Source organism: Lathyrus oleraceus, unplaced genomic scaffold (assembly GCF_024323335.1).
Source record: "Lathyrus oleraceus cultivar Zhongwan6 unplaced genomic scaffold, CAAS_Psat_ZW6_1.0 chrUn0046, whole genome shotgun sequence".
NCBI lineage: Eukaryota > Viridiplantae > Streptophyta > Magnoliopsida > Fabales > Fabaceae > Lathyrus > Lathyrus oleraceus.
The window spans coordinates 156,524-172,774 of NW_026112437.1; the positions used below are offsets into that span (position 1 = coordinate 156,524).

The window sequence follows — 16,251 nt, forward strand, 5'->3', positions numbered from 1 at the left end:
TCGGAAATCCTCTACAGCGATGATTCTTGTCCATTTCTTGCTATGGTTATTATGGCGATAAACGCCATGTTTCAGATCGAGTTTGAGTTGCGGAGTAAACACAAATGGTGCGGCGCGTTGTTGACGTTGAGCCATTAGGGTTCTTGAAAGTCAAAGAGGTTTAGATTTCCATAGGTTCAACATCAAAATCAAACAAATGAATATAACCACAAAGAAATTCACAACACTGAAATAACAAAATGGAAAAGGTATAGACATACCTGAGATGAAGATCATCGGAAGCCACAAGAGGAAGATCATTGGGAGGAGGAGGAGGAGGAACCCCGTCGGGAGTCGTAAGAGGACTGCCGTCGGGAAGAGGAGGACGAATGTCGTCGGGAGGAGGAGAAACACCGACGGGAGCCACAATAGGAAATCCGTTGGGAGGAGGAGTAACACCGTTGGGAGCCGTAAGAGAAACACTGACAGGAGCAGCAAGAGGAACTCCGTCGGGAGCCACAAGAGAAACACCTTCGAGAGCAACAAGAGGAACGTCGTCGGGAGCCATAAGAGAAACACCTTCGAGAGTCGCAAGACGAACACCGCCGGGAGTGCCTCCCAACCCTAGCATTTCATCCGCCAAGCGAGATGGTCCACTGAAAAGAATGAAGAGTTTTGGATCATCCTTGCGCATCCGACGCCATCTTTGCTATACATATCAAAATGGAAAATAAAAACACAAAACAGTGACGAACCTGATCTCAGTAAAAGCAAATATTAAACTCTAATAAAAGAAATGAAGTTATGGCGATAAAAAAACATTACCCATAGCACCTCTGTTTTGGTATCCGCTAGAAATCAGAAATCCTCGTCAGCGATGATTCTTGTCCATTTCTTGCTATGGCTGTTATGGCGATAAACGCCACGTTTCAGATCGAGTTCGAGTTGCGGAGTAAACAAAAATGGTGGGGCGCGTTGTTGACGTTGAGCCATTAGGGTTCTTGAAAGTCAAAGAGGTTTAGATTTCCATAGTTCAACATCCAAATCAAACAAATGAATATAACCACAAAGAAATTCACAGCACTGAAATAGCACAATGGAAAAGGTATAGACATACCTGAGATGAAGATCATCGGAATCCACAAGAGGAAGATCATTGGGAGGAGGAGGAGGAGGAGGAACCCCGTCGGAAGCCGTAAGAGGACTGTCGTCGGGAGGAGGAGGAACACCGACGAGAGCCACAAGAGGAAAGCCGTTGGGAGGAGGAGTAACGCCGTCGGGAGCCGCAAGAGAAACACTGACAGGAGTAGCAAGAGGAACACCGTCGGGAGCCACAAGAGAAAGACCTTCGAGAGGAACGCCGTCGGGAGCCACAAGAGAAACACCTTCGAGAGCCTCAAGAGGAACACCGCATGGAGTGCCTCCCAACCCTAGCATTTCATCCGCCAAGCGAGGTGGTCCACTCAAAAGAATGGAGAGTTTTGGATCATCGTTGCGCATCCGACGCCATTTTTGCTATACATATCCAAATGGAAAATAAAAACACAAAACAGTGACAAAACTGATCTCAGTAAAAGCAAAAAGTAAACTCTAATAAAAGAAATAAAGTTATGGCGATAAAAAATAATTACCCGGAGCACCTCTGTTTTGGTATCCGGTGGAATTCGGAAATCCTCGTCAACGATGATTCTTGTCCATTTTTTGCTAGGCTGTTATGGCGATAAACGCCATGTTACAGATCGAGTTCGAGTTGCGGAGTAAACACAAATGGTGCGGCGCGTTGTTGACGTTGAGCCATTAGGGTTCTTGAAAGTCAAAGATGTTTAGATTTCCATAAGTTCAACATCCAAATCAAACAAATGAATATAACCACAAAGAAATTCACAGCAATGAAATAGCAAAATGGAAAAGGTATAGACATACCTGAGTTGAAGATCATCGGAAGCCACAAGAGAAAGATCATTGGGAGGAGGAGGAGGAGGAACCCCGTCGGGAGCCGTAAGAGGACTGCCGTCGGGAGGAGGAGGACGAATATCGTCAGGAGGAGGAGGAACACCGACGGGAGCCACAAGAGGAAAGCCATTGGGAGGAGGAGTAATGTCGTCGGGAGCCGCAAGAGAAACACTGACAGGAGTAGCAAGAGGAATGCCGTCGGGAGCCACAAGAGAAACACCTTCGAGAGCAGCAAGAGGAACGTCGTCGGGAGCCATAAGAGAAACACCTTCGAGAGCCGCAAGAGGAACACCGCAGGGAGTACCTCCCAACCCTAGCATTTCATCCGCCAAGCGAGATGGTCCATTCAAAAGAATGGAGAGTTTTGGATCATCCTTGCGCATCCGACGCCATTTTTGCTATAGATATCCAAATGGAAAATAAAAACACAAAACAGTGACAAACCTGATCTCAGTAAAAGCAAAAATTAAACTCTAATAAAAGAAATGAAGTTATGGTGATAAAAAAACATTACCCGTAGCACCTCTGTTTTGGTATCCAGTGGAAATCGGAAATCCTCGTCAGCGATGATTCTTGTCCATTTCTTGATATGGTTATTATGGCGATAAACGCCATGTTTCAGATCGAGTTCGAGTTGCGGAGTAAACACAAATGGTGCGGCGCGTTGTTGACGTTGAGCCATTAGGGTTCTTGAAAGTCAAAGAGGTTTAGATTTCCATAGTTCAACATCCAAATCAAACAAATGAATATAACCACAAAGAAATTCACAGCAATGAAATAGCAAAATGGAAAAGGTATAGACATACCTGAGATGAAGATCATCGGAAGCCACAAGAGAAAGATCATTGGGAGGAGGAGGAGGAGGAACCCCGTCGGGAGCCGTAAGAGGACTGCCGTCGGGAGGAGAAGGACGAATGTCGTCGGGAGGAGGAGGAACACCGACGGGAGCCACAAGAGGAAAGCCATTGGGAGGAGGAGTAACGCCGTCGGGAGCCGCAAGAGAAACACTGACAGGAGTAGCAAGAGGAACGCCGTCGGGAGCCACAAGAGAAACACCTTCGAGAGCAGCAAGAGGAACGCCGTCGGGAGCCACAAGAGAAACACCTTCGAGAGATGCAAGAGGAACACCGCAGGGAGTACCTCCCAACCCTAGCATTTCATCCGCCAAGCGAGATGGTCCACTCAAAAGAATGGAGAGTTTTGGATCATCCTTGCGCATCCGATGCCATTTTTGCTATACATATCCAAATGGAAAATAAAAACACAAAACAGTGACAAAACGGATCTCAGTAAAAGCAAAAATTAAACTCTAATAAAAGAAATAAAGTTATGGCGATAAAAAATCATTACCCGTAGCACCTCTGTTTTGGTATCCAGTGGAAATCGGAAATCCTCTACAGCGATGATTCTTGTCCATTTCTTGCTATGGTTATTATGGCGATAAACGCCATGTTTCAGATCGAGTTTGAGTTGCGGAGTAAACACAAATGGTGCGGCGCGTTGTTGACGTTGAGCCATTAGGGTTCTTGAAAGTCAAAGAGGTTTAGATTTCCATAGGTTCAACATCAAAATCAAACAAATGAATATAACCACAAAGAAATTCACAACACTGAAATAACAAAATGGAAAAGGTATAGACATACCTGAGATGAAGATCATCGGAAGCCACAAGAGGAAGATCATTGGGAGGAGGAGGAGGAGGAACCCCGTCGGGAGTCGTAAGAGGACTGCCGTCGGGAAGAGGAGGACGAATGTCGTCGGGAGGAGGAGAAACACCGACGGGAGCCACAATAGGAAATCCGTTGGGAGGAGGAGTAACACCGTTGGGAGCCGTAAGAGAAACACTGACAGGAGCAGCAAGAGGAACTCCGTCGGGAGCCACAAGAGAAACACCTTCGAGAGCAACAAGAGGAACGTCGTCGGGAGCCATAAGAGAAACACCTTCGAGAGTCGCAAGACGAACACTGCCGGGAGTGCCTCCCAACCCTAGCATTTCATCCGCCAAGCGAGATGGTCCACTGAAAAGAATGAAGAGTTTTGGATCATCCTTGCGCATCCGACGCCATCTTTGCTATACATATCAAAATGGAAAATAAAAACACAAAACAGTGACGAACCTGATCTCAGTAAAAGCAAAAATTAAACTCTAATAAAAGAAATGAAGTTATGGCGATAAAAAAACATTACCCATAGCACCTCTGTTTTGGTATCCGCTGGAAATCAGAAATCCTCGTCAGTGATGATTCTTGTCCATTTCTTGCTATGGCTGTTATGGCGATAAACGCCACGTTTCAGATCGAGTTCGAGTTGCGGAGTAAACAAAAATGGTGCGGCGCGTTGTTGACGTTGAGCCATTAGGGTTCTTGAAAGTCAAAGAGGTTTAGATTTCCATAGTTCAACATCCAAATCAAACAAATGAATATAACCACAAAGAAATTCACAGCACTGAAATAGCACAATGGAAAAGGTATAGACATACCTGAGATGAAGATCATCGGAATCCACAAGAGGAAGATCATTGGGAGGAGGAGGAGGAGGAGGAACCCCGTCGGGAGCCGTAAGAGGACTGCCGTCGGGAGGAAGAGGACGAATGTCGTCGGGAGGAGGAGGAACACCGACGGGAGCCACAAGAGGAAAGCCGTTGGGAGGAGGAGTAACACCGTCGCGAGCCGCAAGAGAAACACTGACAGGAGTAGCAAGAGGAACACCGTCGGGAGCCACAAGAGAAACACCTTCGAGAGCAGCAAGAGGAACGCCGTCGAGAGCCACAAGAGAAACACCTTCGAGAGCCTCAAGAGGAACACCGCATGGAGTGCCTCCCAACCCTAGCATTTCATCCGCCAAGCGAGGTGGTCCACTCAAAAGAATGGAGAGTTTTGGATCATCGTTGCGCATCCGACGCCATTTTTGCTATACATATCCAAATGGAAAATAAAAACACAAAACAGTGACAAAACTGATCTCAGTAAAAGCAAAAAGTAAACTCTAATAAAAGAAATAAAGTTATGGCGATAAAAAATAATTACCCGGAGCACCTCTGTTTTGGTATCCGGTGGAATTCGGAAATCCTCGTCAACGATGATTCTTGTCCATTTTTTGCTAGGCTGTTATGGCGATAAACGCCATGTTACAGATCGAGTTCGAGTTGCGGGGTAAACACAAATGGTGCGGCGCGTTGTTGACGTTGAGCCATTAGGGTTCTTGAAAGTCAAAGAGATTTAGATTTCCATAGGTTCAACATCAAAATCAAACAAATGAATATAACCACAAAGAAATTCACAACACTGAAATAACAAAATGGAAAAGGTATAGACATACCTGAGATGAAGATCATCGGAAGCCACAAGAGGAAGATCATTGGGAGGAGGAGGAGGAGGAACCCCGTCGGGAGTCGTAAGATGACTGCCGTCGGGAAGAGGAGGACGAATGTCGTTGGGAGGAGGAGAAACACCGACGGGAGCCACAATAGGAAATCCGTTGGGAGGAGGAGTAACGTCGTCGGGAGCCGCAAGAGAAACACTGACAGGAGCAACAAGAGGAACGCCGTCGGGAGCCACAAGAGAAACACCTTCGAGAGCAACAAGAGGAACGCCGTCGGGAGCCACAAGAGAAACACCTTCGAGAGTCGCAAGACGAACACCGCCTGGATTGCCTCCCAACCCTAGCATTTCATCCGCCAAGCGAGATGGTCCACTGAAAAGAATGAAGAGTTTTGGATCATCCTTGCGCATCCGACGCCATTTTTACTATACATATCAAAATGGAAAATAAAAACACAAAACAGTGACAAACCTGATCACAGTAAAAGCAAAAATTAAACTCTAATAAAAGAAATGAAGTTATGGCGATAAAAAAACATTACCCATAGCACCTCTGTTTTGGTATCCGCTGGAAATCGGAAATCCTCGTCAGCGATGATTCTTGTCCATTTCTTGCTATGGATGTTATGGCGATAAACGCCATGTCTCAGATCGAGTTCGAGTTGCGGAGTAAACACAAATGGTGCGGCGCGTTGTTGACGTTGAGCCATTAGGGTTCTTGAAAGTCAAAGAGGTTTAGATTTTCATAGTTCAACATCAAATCAAACAAATGAATATAACCACAAAGAAATTCACAGCACTGAAATAGCACAATGGAAAAGGTATAGACATACCTGAGATGAAGATCATCGGAAGCCACAAGAGGAAGATCATTGGGAGGAGGATGAGGAGGAGGAACCCCGTCGGGAGCCGTAAGAGGACTGCCGTCGGGAGGAGGAGGACGAATGTCGTCGGGAGGAGGAGGAACACCGACGGGAGCCACAAGAGGAAAGTCGTTGGTAGGAGGAGTAACGCCGTCGAGAGCCGCAAGAGAAACACTGGCAGAAGCAGCAAGAGGAACGCCGTCGGGAGCCACAAGAGAAATACCTTCGAGAGCAGCAAGAGGAACGCCGTCGGGAGCCACAAGAGAAACACCTTCGATAGCCTCAAGAGGAACACCACAGGGAGTGCCTCCCAACCTTAGCATTTCATTCGCCAAGCGAGGTGGTCCACTCAAAAGAATGGAGAGTTTTGGATCATCCTTGCGCATCCGACGCCATTTTTGCTATACATATCCAAATGGAAAATAAAAACACAAAACAGTGACAAAACTGATCTCAGTAAAAGCAAAAATTAAACTCTAATGAAAGAAATAAAGTTATGGCAATCAAAAATCATTACCCGTAGCACCTCTATTTTGGTATCCGGTGGAAATCGGAAATCCTCGTCAGCGATGATTCTTGTCCATTTCTTGCTATGGCTGTTATGGCGATAAACGCCACGTTTTAGATCGAGTTCGAGTTGCGGAGTAAACACAAATGGTGCGGCGCGTTGTTGACGTTAAGCCATTAGGGTTCTTGAAAGTCAAAGAGGTTTAGATTTCCATAGGTTAAACATCAAAATCAAACAAATTAATATAACCACAAAGAAATTCACAGCACTGAAATAGCAAAATGGAAAAGGTATAGACATACCTGAGATGAAGATCATCGGAGCCACAAGAGGAAGATCATTGGGAGGAGGAGGAGGAGGAACCCCGTCGGGAGTCGTAAGAGGACTGCCTTCGGGAAGAGGAGGACGAATGTCGTCGGGAGGAGGAGGAACACCGACGGGAGCCACAAGAGGAAAGCCGTTGGGAGGAGGAGTAACGCCGTTGGGAGCCGCAAGAAAAAGACTAACAGGAGTAGCAAGAGGAACTCCGTCGGGAGCCACAAGAGAAACACCTTCGAGAGCAACAAGAGGAACACCGTCGGGAGCCACAAGAGAAACACCTTCGAGAGCCGCAAGAGGAACACCGCCGGGAGTGCCTCCCAACCCTAGCATTTCATCCGCCAAGCGAGATGGTCCACTCAAAAGAATGGAGAGTTTTGGATTATCCTTGCGCATCCGACGCCATTTTTGCTATACATATCAAAATGGAAAATAAAAACACAAAACAGTGACAAACCTGATCTCAGTAAAAGCAAAAATTAAACTCTAATAAAAGAAATGACGTTATGGCGATAATAAAACATTACCCGTAGCACCTCTGTTTTGGTATCCGGTGGAAATCAAAAATCCTCGTCAGCGATGATTCTTGTCCATTTCTTGATATGGCTGTTATGACGATAAACGCCACGTTTCAGATCGAGTTCGAGTTGCGGAGTAAACACAAATGGTGCGGCGCGTTGTTGACGTTGAGCCATTAGGGTTCTTGAAAGTCAAAGAGGTTTAGATTTCCATAGGTTCAACATCCAAATCAAACAAATGAATATAACCAAAAAGAAATTCACAGCACTAAAATAGCAAAATGGAAAAGGTATAGACATACCTGAGATGAAGATCATCGGAAGCCACAAGAGGAAATTCATTGGGAGGAGGAGGAGGAGGAACCCCGTCGGGAGCCGTAAGAGGACTGCCGTCGGGAGGAGGAGGACGAATGTCGTCGGGAGGAGGAGGAACACCAACGGTAGCCACAAGAGGAAAGCCGTTGGGAGGAGGAGTAACACCGTCGGGAGCCGCAAGAGAAACACTGACAAGAGCAGCAAGAGGAACGTCGTCGGGAGCCACAAGAGAAACACCTTCGAGAGCAGCAAGAGGAACATCGTCGGAAGCAACAAGAGAAACACCTTCGAGAGCCGCAAGAGGAATACCGCAGGGAGTGCCTCCCAACCCTAGCATTTCATCCGCCAAGCGAGATGGTCCAATCAAAAGAATGGAGAGTTTTGGATCATCCTTACGCATCCGACACCATTTTTGCTATACATATCCAAATGGAAAATAAAAAAACAAAACAGTGACAAAACTGATCTCAGTAAAACCAAAAATTAAACTCTAATAAAAGAAATAAAGTTATGGCGATAAAAAATCATTACCCGTAGCACCTCTGTTTTGGTATCCAGGGGAAATCGGAAATCCTCGTCAGCGATGATTCTTGTCCATTTCTTGCTATGGCTGTTATGGCGATAAACGCCATGTTTCAGATCGAGTTCGAGTTGCGGAGTAAACACAAATGGTGCGGCGCGTTGTTGACGTTAAGCCATTAAGGTTCTTGAAAGTCAAAGAGGTTTAGATTTCCATAGGTTAAACATCAAAATCAAACAAATGAATATAACCACAAAGAAATTCACAGCACTGAAATAGAAAAATGGAAAAGGTATAGACATACCTGAGATGAAGATCATCGGAAGCCACAAGAGGAAGATCATTGGGAGGAGGAGGAGGAGGAACCCCGTCGGGAGCCGTAAGAGGACTGCCGTCGGGAGGAGGACTACGAATGTCGTCGGGAGGAGGAGGAACACCGACGGGAGCCACAAGAGAAAAGCCGTTGGGAGGAGGAGTAACGCCGTTGGGAGCCGCAGGAGAAACAATGTCAGGAGCAGCAAGAGGAACGCCGTCGGGAGCCACAAGAGAAACACCTTCGAGAGCAGCAAGAGGAACGACGTCGGGAGCCACAAGAGAAACACCTTCGAGAGCCGCAAGAGGAACACCGCAGGGAGTGCCTCCCAACCCTAGCATTTCATCCGCCAAGCGAGATGGTCCACTCAAAAGAACGGAGAGTTTTGGATCATCCTTGCGCATCCGACACCATTTTTGCTATACATATCAAAATGGAAAATAAAAACACAAAACAGTGACAAAACTGATCTCAGTAAAAGCAAAAATTAAACTCTAATAAAAGATATAAAGTTATGGCGATCAAAAATCATTACTCGTAGCACCTCTGTTTTGGTATCTGGTGGAAATCGGAAATCCTCGTCAGCGATGATTCTTGTCCATTTCTTGCTATGGCTGTTATGGCGATAAACGCCACGTTTCAGATCGAGTTCGAGTTGCGGAGTAAACACAAATGGTGCGGCGCGTTGTTGACGTTGAGCCATTAGGGTTGTTGAAAGTCAAAGAGGTTTAGATTTCCATAGGTTCAACATCTAAATCAAACAAATGAATATAACCACAAAGAAATTCACAGCACTGAAATAGAAAAATGGAAAAGGTATAGACATACCTGAGATGAAGATCATCGGAAGCCACAAGAGGAAGATCATTGGGAGGAGGAGGAGGAGGAACCCCGTCGGGAGCCGTAAGAGGACTGCCGTCGGGAGGAGGAGGACGAATGTCGTCGGGAGGAGGAGGAACACCGACGGGAGCCACAAGAGGAAAGCCGTTGGGAGGAGGAGTAACGCCGTCGGGAGCCGCAAGAGAAACACTGATAGGAGCAGCAAGAGGAACACCGTCGGGAGCCACAAGAGAAACACCTTCGAGAGCAGCAAGAGGAACGCCGTCGGGAGCCACAAGAGAAACACCCGAGAGCCGCAAGAGGAACACCGCCGGGAGTGCCTCCCGACCCTAGCATCTCATCTGCCAAGCGAGATGGTCCACTCAAAAGAATGGAGAGTTTTGGATGATCCTTGCGCATCCGACGCCATTTTTTCAATACATATCCAAATGGAAAATAAAAACACAAAACAGTGACAAAACTGATCTCAGTAAAAGAAAAAATTAAACTCTAATAAAAGAAATAAAGTTATGGCGAAAAAAATCATTACCCGTAGCACCTCTGTTTTGGTATCCGGTGGAAATCGGAAATCGTCGTCAGCGATGATTCTTGTCCATTTCTTGCTATGGTTGTTATGGCGATAAACGCCATGTTTCAGATCGAGTTCGAGTTGCAGAGTAAACACAAATGGTGCGGCGCGTTGTTGACGTTGAGCCATTAGGGTTCTTGAAAGTCAAAATGGTTTAGATTTCCATAAGTTCAACATCAAAATCAAACAAATGAATATAACCACATAGAAATTCACAGCACTGAAATAGAAAAATCGAAAAGGTATAGACATACCTGAGATGAAGATCATCGGAAGCCACAAGAGGAAGATCATTGGGAGGAGGAGGAGGAGGAACCCCGTCGGGAGCCGTAAGAGGACTGCCGTCGGGAAGAGGAGGACGAATATCGTCGGGAGGAGGAGGAACACCAACGGGAGCCACAATAGGAAATCCGTTGGGAGGAGGAGTAAAGCCGTCGGGAGCCGCAAGAGAAACACTGACAGGAGCAGCAAGAGGAACGCCGTCGGGAGCCACAAGAGAAACACCTTCGAGAGCAGCAAGAGGAACGCCGTCGGTAGCCACAAGAGAAACACATTCCAGAGCCGCAAGAGGAACACCGCAGGGAGTGCCTCCCAACCCTAGCATTCCATCCACCAAGCGAGATGGTCCACTCAAAAGAATGGAGAGTTTTGGATCATCCTTGCGCATCCGACGCCATTTTTGCCTTACATATCCAAATGGAAAATAAAAAAAGAAAACAGTGACAAAACTGATCTCAGTAAAAGCAAAAATTAAACTCAAATAAAAGAAATAAAGTTATGGCAATAAAAAATCATTACCCGTAGCACCTCTGTTTTGGTATCCGGTGGAAATCGGAAATCCTCGTCAGCGATGATTCTTGTCCATTTCTTGCTATGGCGATAAACGCCATGTTTCAGATCGAGTTCGAGTTGCAGAGTAAACACAAATGGTGCGGCGCGTTGTTGACGTTGAGCCATTAGGGTTCTTGAAAGTCAAAGAGGTTTAGATTTCCATAGGTTCAACATCAAAATCAAACAAATGAATATAACCACAAAGAAATTCACAGCACTGAAATAGAAAAATGGAAAAGGTATAGACATACCTGAGATGAAGATCATCGGAAGCCACAAGAGGAAGATCATTGGGAGGAGGAGGAGGAGGAACCCCGTTGGGAGCCGTAAGAGGACTGCCGTCGGGAAGAGGAGGACGAATATCGTCGGGAGGAGGAGGAACACCAACGGGAGCCATAATAGGAAATCCGTTGGGAGGAGGAGTAAAGCCGTCGGGAGCCGCAAGAGAAACACTGACAGGAGCAGCAAGAGGAACGCCGTCGGGAGCCACAAGAAAAACACCTTCGAGAGCAGCAAGAGGAACGCCGTCGGTAGCCACAAGAGAAAGACATTCGAGAGCCGCAAGAGGAACACCGCAGGGAGTGCCTCCCAACCCTAGCATTCCATCCGCCAAGCGAGATGGTCCACTCAAAAGAATGGAGAGTTTTGGATCATCCTTGCGCATCTGACGCCATTTTTGCCTTACATATCCAAATGGAAAATAAAAAAACAAAACAGTGACAAAACTGATCTCAGTAAAAGCAAAAATTAAACTCAAATAAAAGAAATAAAGTTATGGCGATAAAAAATCATTACCCGTAGCACCTCTGTTTTGGTATCCGGTGGAAATCGGAAATCCTCGTCAGCGATGATTCTTGTCCATTTCTTGCTATGGCGATAAACGCCATGTTTCAGATCGAGTTCGAGTTGCAGAGTAAACACAAATGGTGCGGCGCGTTGTTGACGTTGAGCCATTAGGGTTCTTGAAAGTCAAAGAGGTTTAGATTTCCATAGGTTCAACATCAAAATCAAACAAATGAATATAACCACAAAGAAATTCACAGCACTGTAATAGAAAAATGGAAAAGGTATAGACATACCTGAGATGAAGATCATCGGAAGCCACAAGAGGAAGATCATTGGGAGGAGGAGGAGGAGGAACCCCGTCGGGAGCTGTAAGAGGACTGCCGTCGGGAGGAGGAGGACGAATGTCGTCGGGAGGAGGAGGAACACCGACGGGAGCCACAAGAGAAAAGCCGTTGGGAGGAGGAGTAACGCCGTTGGGAGCCGCAGGAGAAACACTGTCAGGAGCAGCAAGAGGAACGCCGTCGGGAGCCACAAGAGAAACACCTTCGAGAGCAGCAAGAGGAACGACGTCGGGAGCCACAAGAGAAACACCTTCGAGAGCCGCAAGAGGAACACTGCAGGGAGTGCCTCCCAACCCTAGCATTTCATCCGCCAAGCGAGATGGTCCACTCAAAAGAACGGAGAGTTTTGGATCATCCTTGCGCATTCGACGCCATTTTTGCTATACATATCAAAATGGAAAATAAAAACACAAAACAGTGACAAACCTGATCTCAGTAAAAGCAAAAATTAAACTCTAATAAAAGAAATGAAGTAATGGCGATAAAAAAACATTACCCGTAGCACCTCTGTTATGGTATCCGGTGGAAATCGAAAATCCTCGTCAACGATGATTCTTGTCCATTTCTTGCTATGGCTGTTATGGCGATAAACGCCACGTTTCAGATCGAGTTCGAGTTGCGGAGTAAACACAAATGGTGCGGCGCATTGTTGACGTTGAGCTATTAGGGTTCTTGAAAGTCAAAGAGGTTTAGATTTCCATAGGTTCAACATCCAAATCAAACAAATGTATATAACCACAAAGAAATTCACAGCACTGAAATAGCAAAACGGAAAAGGTACAGACATACCTGAGATGAAGATCATCGGAAGCCACAAGAGGAAGAGCATTGGGAGGAGGAGGAGGAGGAACCCCGTCGGGAGCGGTAAGAGGACTGCCGTCGGGAGGAGGAGGACGAATGTCGTCGGGAGGAGGAGGATAACCGACGGGAGCCACAAGAGGAAAGCCGTTGGGAGGAGGAGTAACGCCGTCGGGAGCCGCAAGAGAAACACTGATAGGAGCAGCAAGAGGAACACCGTCGGGAGCCACAAGAGAAACACCTTCGAGAGCAGCAAGAGGAACGCCGTCGGGAGCCACAAGAGAAACACCTTCGAGAGCCGCAAGAGGAACACCGCCGGGAGTGCCTCCCAACCCTAGCATCTCATCTGCCAAGCGAGATGGTCCACTCAAAAGAATGGAGAGTTTTGGCTGATCCTTGCGCATCCGACGCCATTTTTTCAATACATATCCAAATGGAAAATAAAAACACAAAACGGTGACAAAACGGATCTCAGTAAAAGAAAAAATTAAACTCTAATAAAAGAAATAAAGTTATGGCGAAAAAAATCATTACCTGTAGCACCTCTGTTTTGGTATCCGGTGGAAATCGGAAATCCTCGTCAGCGATGATTCTTGTCCATTTCTTGCTATGGCTATTATGGCGATAAACGCCATGTTTCAGATCGAGTTCGAGTTGCGGAGTAACACAAATGGTGCGGCGCGTTGTTGACGTTGAGCCATTAGGGTTCTTGAAAGTCAAAGAGGTTTAGATTTCCATAAGTTCAACATCAAAATCAAACAAATGAATATAACCACATAGAAATTCACAGCACTGAAATAGAAAAATGGAAAAGGTATAGACATACCTGAGATGAAGATCATCGGAAGCCACAAGAGGAAGATCATTGGGAGGAGGAGGAGGAGGAACCCCGTCGGGAGCCGTAAGAGGACTGTCGTCGGGAAGAGGAGGACGAATATCGTCGGGAGGAGGAGGAACACCAACGGGAGCCACAATAGGAAATCCGTTGGGAGGAGGAGTAAAGTCGTCGGGAGCCGCAAGAGAAACACTGACAGGAGCAGCAAGAGGAACGTCGTCGGGAGCCACAAGAGAAACACCTTCGAGAGCAGCAAGAGGAACGCCGTCGGTAGTCACAAGAGAAACACATTCGAGAGCCGCAAGAGGAACACCGCAGGGAGTGCCTCCCAACCCTAGCATTTCATCCGCCAAGCGAGATGGTCCACTCAAAAGAATGGAGAGTTTTGGATCATCCTTGCGCATCCACGCCATTTTTGCCTTACATATCCAAATGGAAAAATAAAAAACAAAACAGTGACCAAACTGATCTCAGTAAAAGCAAAAATTAAACTCAAAAAAAAAATAAAGTTATGGCGATAAAAAATCATTACCCTTAGCACCTCTGTTTTGGTATCCGGTGGAAATCGGAAATCCTCGTCAGCGATGATTCTTGTCCATTTCTTTGCTATGGTTGTTATGGCGATAAACGCCATGTTTCAGATCGAGTTCGAGTTGCGGAGTAAACACAAATGGTGCGGCGCGTTGTTGACGTTGAGCCATTAGGGTTCTTGAAAGTAAAAGAGGTTTAGATTTGCCATAGGTTCAACATCAAAATCAACAATGATAATAACCACAAAGAAATTCACAGTACTGAAATAGCAAAATGGAAAAAGGTATAGACATACCTGAGATGAAGATCATCGGAAGCCACAAGAGGAAGATCATTGGGAGGAGGAGGAGGAGGAACCCCGTCGGGAGCCGTAAGAGGACTGCCGTCGAGAAGAGGAAAGGACGAATGTCGTCGGGAGGAGGAGAACAACCCACGGGAGCCACAATAGGAAAATCCGTTGGGAGAGGAGTAACGCCGTCGGGAGCCACAAGAAAAACACTGTCAGGAGCAGCAACAGGAACGCCGTCGGGAGCCACAAGAGAAACACCTTCGAGAGCAACAAGAGGAACTCCATCGGAACCCCACAAGAGAAACACCTTCGAGAGCCGCAAGAGGAAACACCACCCGGAGTGCCTCCCACCCTAGCATTTCATCCGCCAAGCGAGATGGTCCACTCAAAAGAATGGAGAGTTTTTGGATCATCCTTGCGCATCCGACGCCATTTTTGCTATACATATCAAAATGGAAAATAAAAACACAAAACAGTGACAAAACTGATCTCAGTAAAAGCAAAAATTAAACTCTAATAAAAGAAATAAAGTTATGGCGAAAAAAATCATTACCTGTAGCACCTCTGTTTTGGTATCCGGTGGAAATCGGAAATCCTCGTCAGCGATGATTCTTGTCCATTTCTTGCTATGGCTATTATGGCGATAAACGCCATGTTTCAGATCGAGTTCGAGTTGCGGAGTAAACACAAATGGTGCGGCGCGTTGTTGACGTTGAGCCATTAGGGTTCTTGAAAGTCAAAGAGGTTTAGATTTCCATAAGTTCAACATCAAAATCAAACAAATGAATATAACCACATAGAAATTCACAGCACTGAAATAGAAAAATGGAAAAGGTATAGACATACCTGAGATGAAGATCATCGGAAGCCACAAGAGGAAGATCATTGGGAGGAGGAGGAGGAGGAACCCCGTCGGGAGCCGTAAGAGGACTGTCGTCGGGAAGAGGAGGACGAATATCGTCGGGAGGAGGAGGAACACCAACGGGAGCCACAATAGGAAATCCGTTGGGAGGAGGAGTAAAGTCGTCGGGAGCCGCAAGAGAAACACTGACAGGAGCAGCAAGAGGAACGTCGTCGGGAGCCACAAGAGAAACACCTTCGAGAGCAGCAAGAGGAACGCCGTCGGTAGTCACAAGAGAAACCCATTCGAGAGCCGCAAGAGGAACACCGCAGGGAGTGCTTCCCAACCCTAGCATTTCATCCGCCAAGCGAGATGGTCCACTCAAAAGAATGGAGAGTTTTGGATCATCCTTGCGCATCCGACGCCATTTTTGCCTTACATATCCAAATGGAAAATAAAAAAACAAAACAGTGACAAAACTGATCTCAGTAAAAGCAAAATTAAACTCAATAAAGAAATAAAGTTATGGCGATAAAAAATCATTACCCGTAGCACCTCTGTTTTGGTATCCGGTGGAAATCGGAAATCCCTCGTCAGCGATGATTCTTGTCCATTTCTTGCTATGGCTGTTATGGCGATAACGCCATGTTTCAGATCGAGTTCGAGTTGCGGAGAAAGTAGACGTGTAAAGTAGGCAGTAAAAAGTAAACCAAATGGTGCGGCGCGTTGTTGACGTTGAGCCATTAGGGTTCTTGAAAGTCAAAGAGGTTTAGATTTCCATAGGTTCAACATCAAAATCAAACAAATGAATATAACCACAAAGAAATTCACAGTACTGAAATACAAAATGGAAAAGGTATAGACCATACCTGAGATGAAGATCATCGGAAGCCACAAGAGGAAGATCATGGGGAGGAGGAGGGGAACCCCGTCGGAGTCCGTAAGAAGGACTGCCGTCGAGAAGAGGAGGACGAATGTCGTCGG

At 46.2% G+C, this 16,251-nt stretch overlaps 1 protein-coding gene across 1 annotated transcript in view; it reads right to left on the bottom strand.

The window, feature by feature from the left end:
* LOC127112147 (uncharacterized) overlaps positions 1-16,011 on the bottom strand; it is a 105,529-nt gene extending 89,518 nt beyond the window's left edge. Inside the window, exons 1-21 of the mRNA XM_051046270.1 lie at positions 15,814-16,011; positions 15,737-15,746; positions 15,335-15,522; positions 14,433-14,733; positions 13,660-13,847; positions 13,306-13,479; positions 12,268-12,353; positions 10,270-10,470; positions 9,977-10,151; positions 7,868-8,189; positions 6,987-7,174; positions 6,431-6,516; positions 6,086-6,289; positions 5,251-5,451; positions 4,412-4,615; positions 3,576-3,998; positions 2,447-2,621; positions 1,965-2,330; positions 1,611-1,688; positions 1,097-1,494; positions 261-683 (exon numbers count right to left, since the gene is read on the bottom strand). Coding sequence (XP_050902227.1) covers positions 261-683; positions 1,097-1,494; positions 1,611-1,688; positions 1,965-2,330; positions 2,447-2,621; positions 3,576-3,998; positions 4,412-4,615; positions 5,251-5,451; positions 6,086-6,289; positions 6,431-6,516; positions 6,987-7,174; positions 7,868-8,189; positions 9,977-10,151; positions 10,270-10,470; positions 12,268-12,353; positions 13,306-13,479; positions 13,660-13,847; positions 14,433-14,733; positions 15,335-15,522; positions 15,737-15,746; positions 15,814-16,011 — 4,589 coding nt within the window. The remainder of the gene's footprint in view (positions 1-260; positions 684-1,096; positions 1,495-1,610; positions 1,689-1,964; positions 2,331-2,446; positions 2,622-3,575; positions 3,999-4,411; positions 4,616-5,250; positions 5,452-6,085; positions 6,290-6,430; positions 6,517-6,986; positions 7,175-7,867; positions 8,190-9,976; positions 10,152-10,269; positions 10,471-12,267; positions 12,354-13,305; positions 13,480-13,659; positions 13,848-14,432; positions 14,734-15,334; positions 15,523-15,736; positions 15,747-15,813) is intronic.
* Between the last annotated feature and the right edge of the window lie 240 nt (positions 16,012-16,251).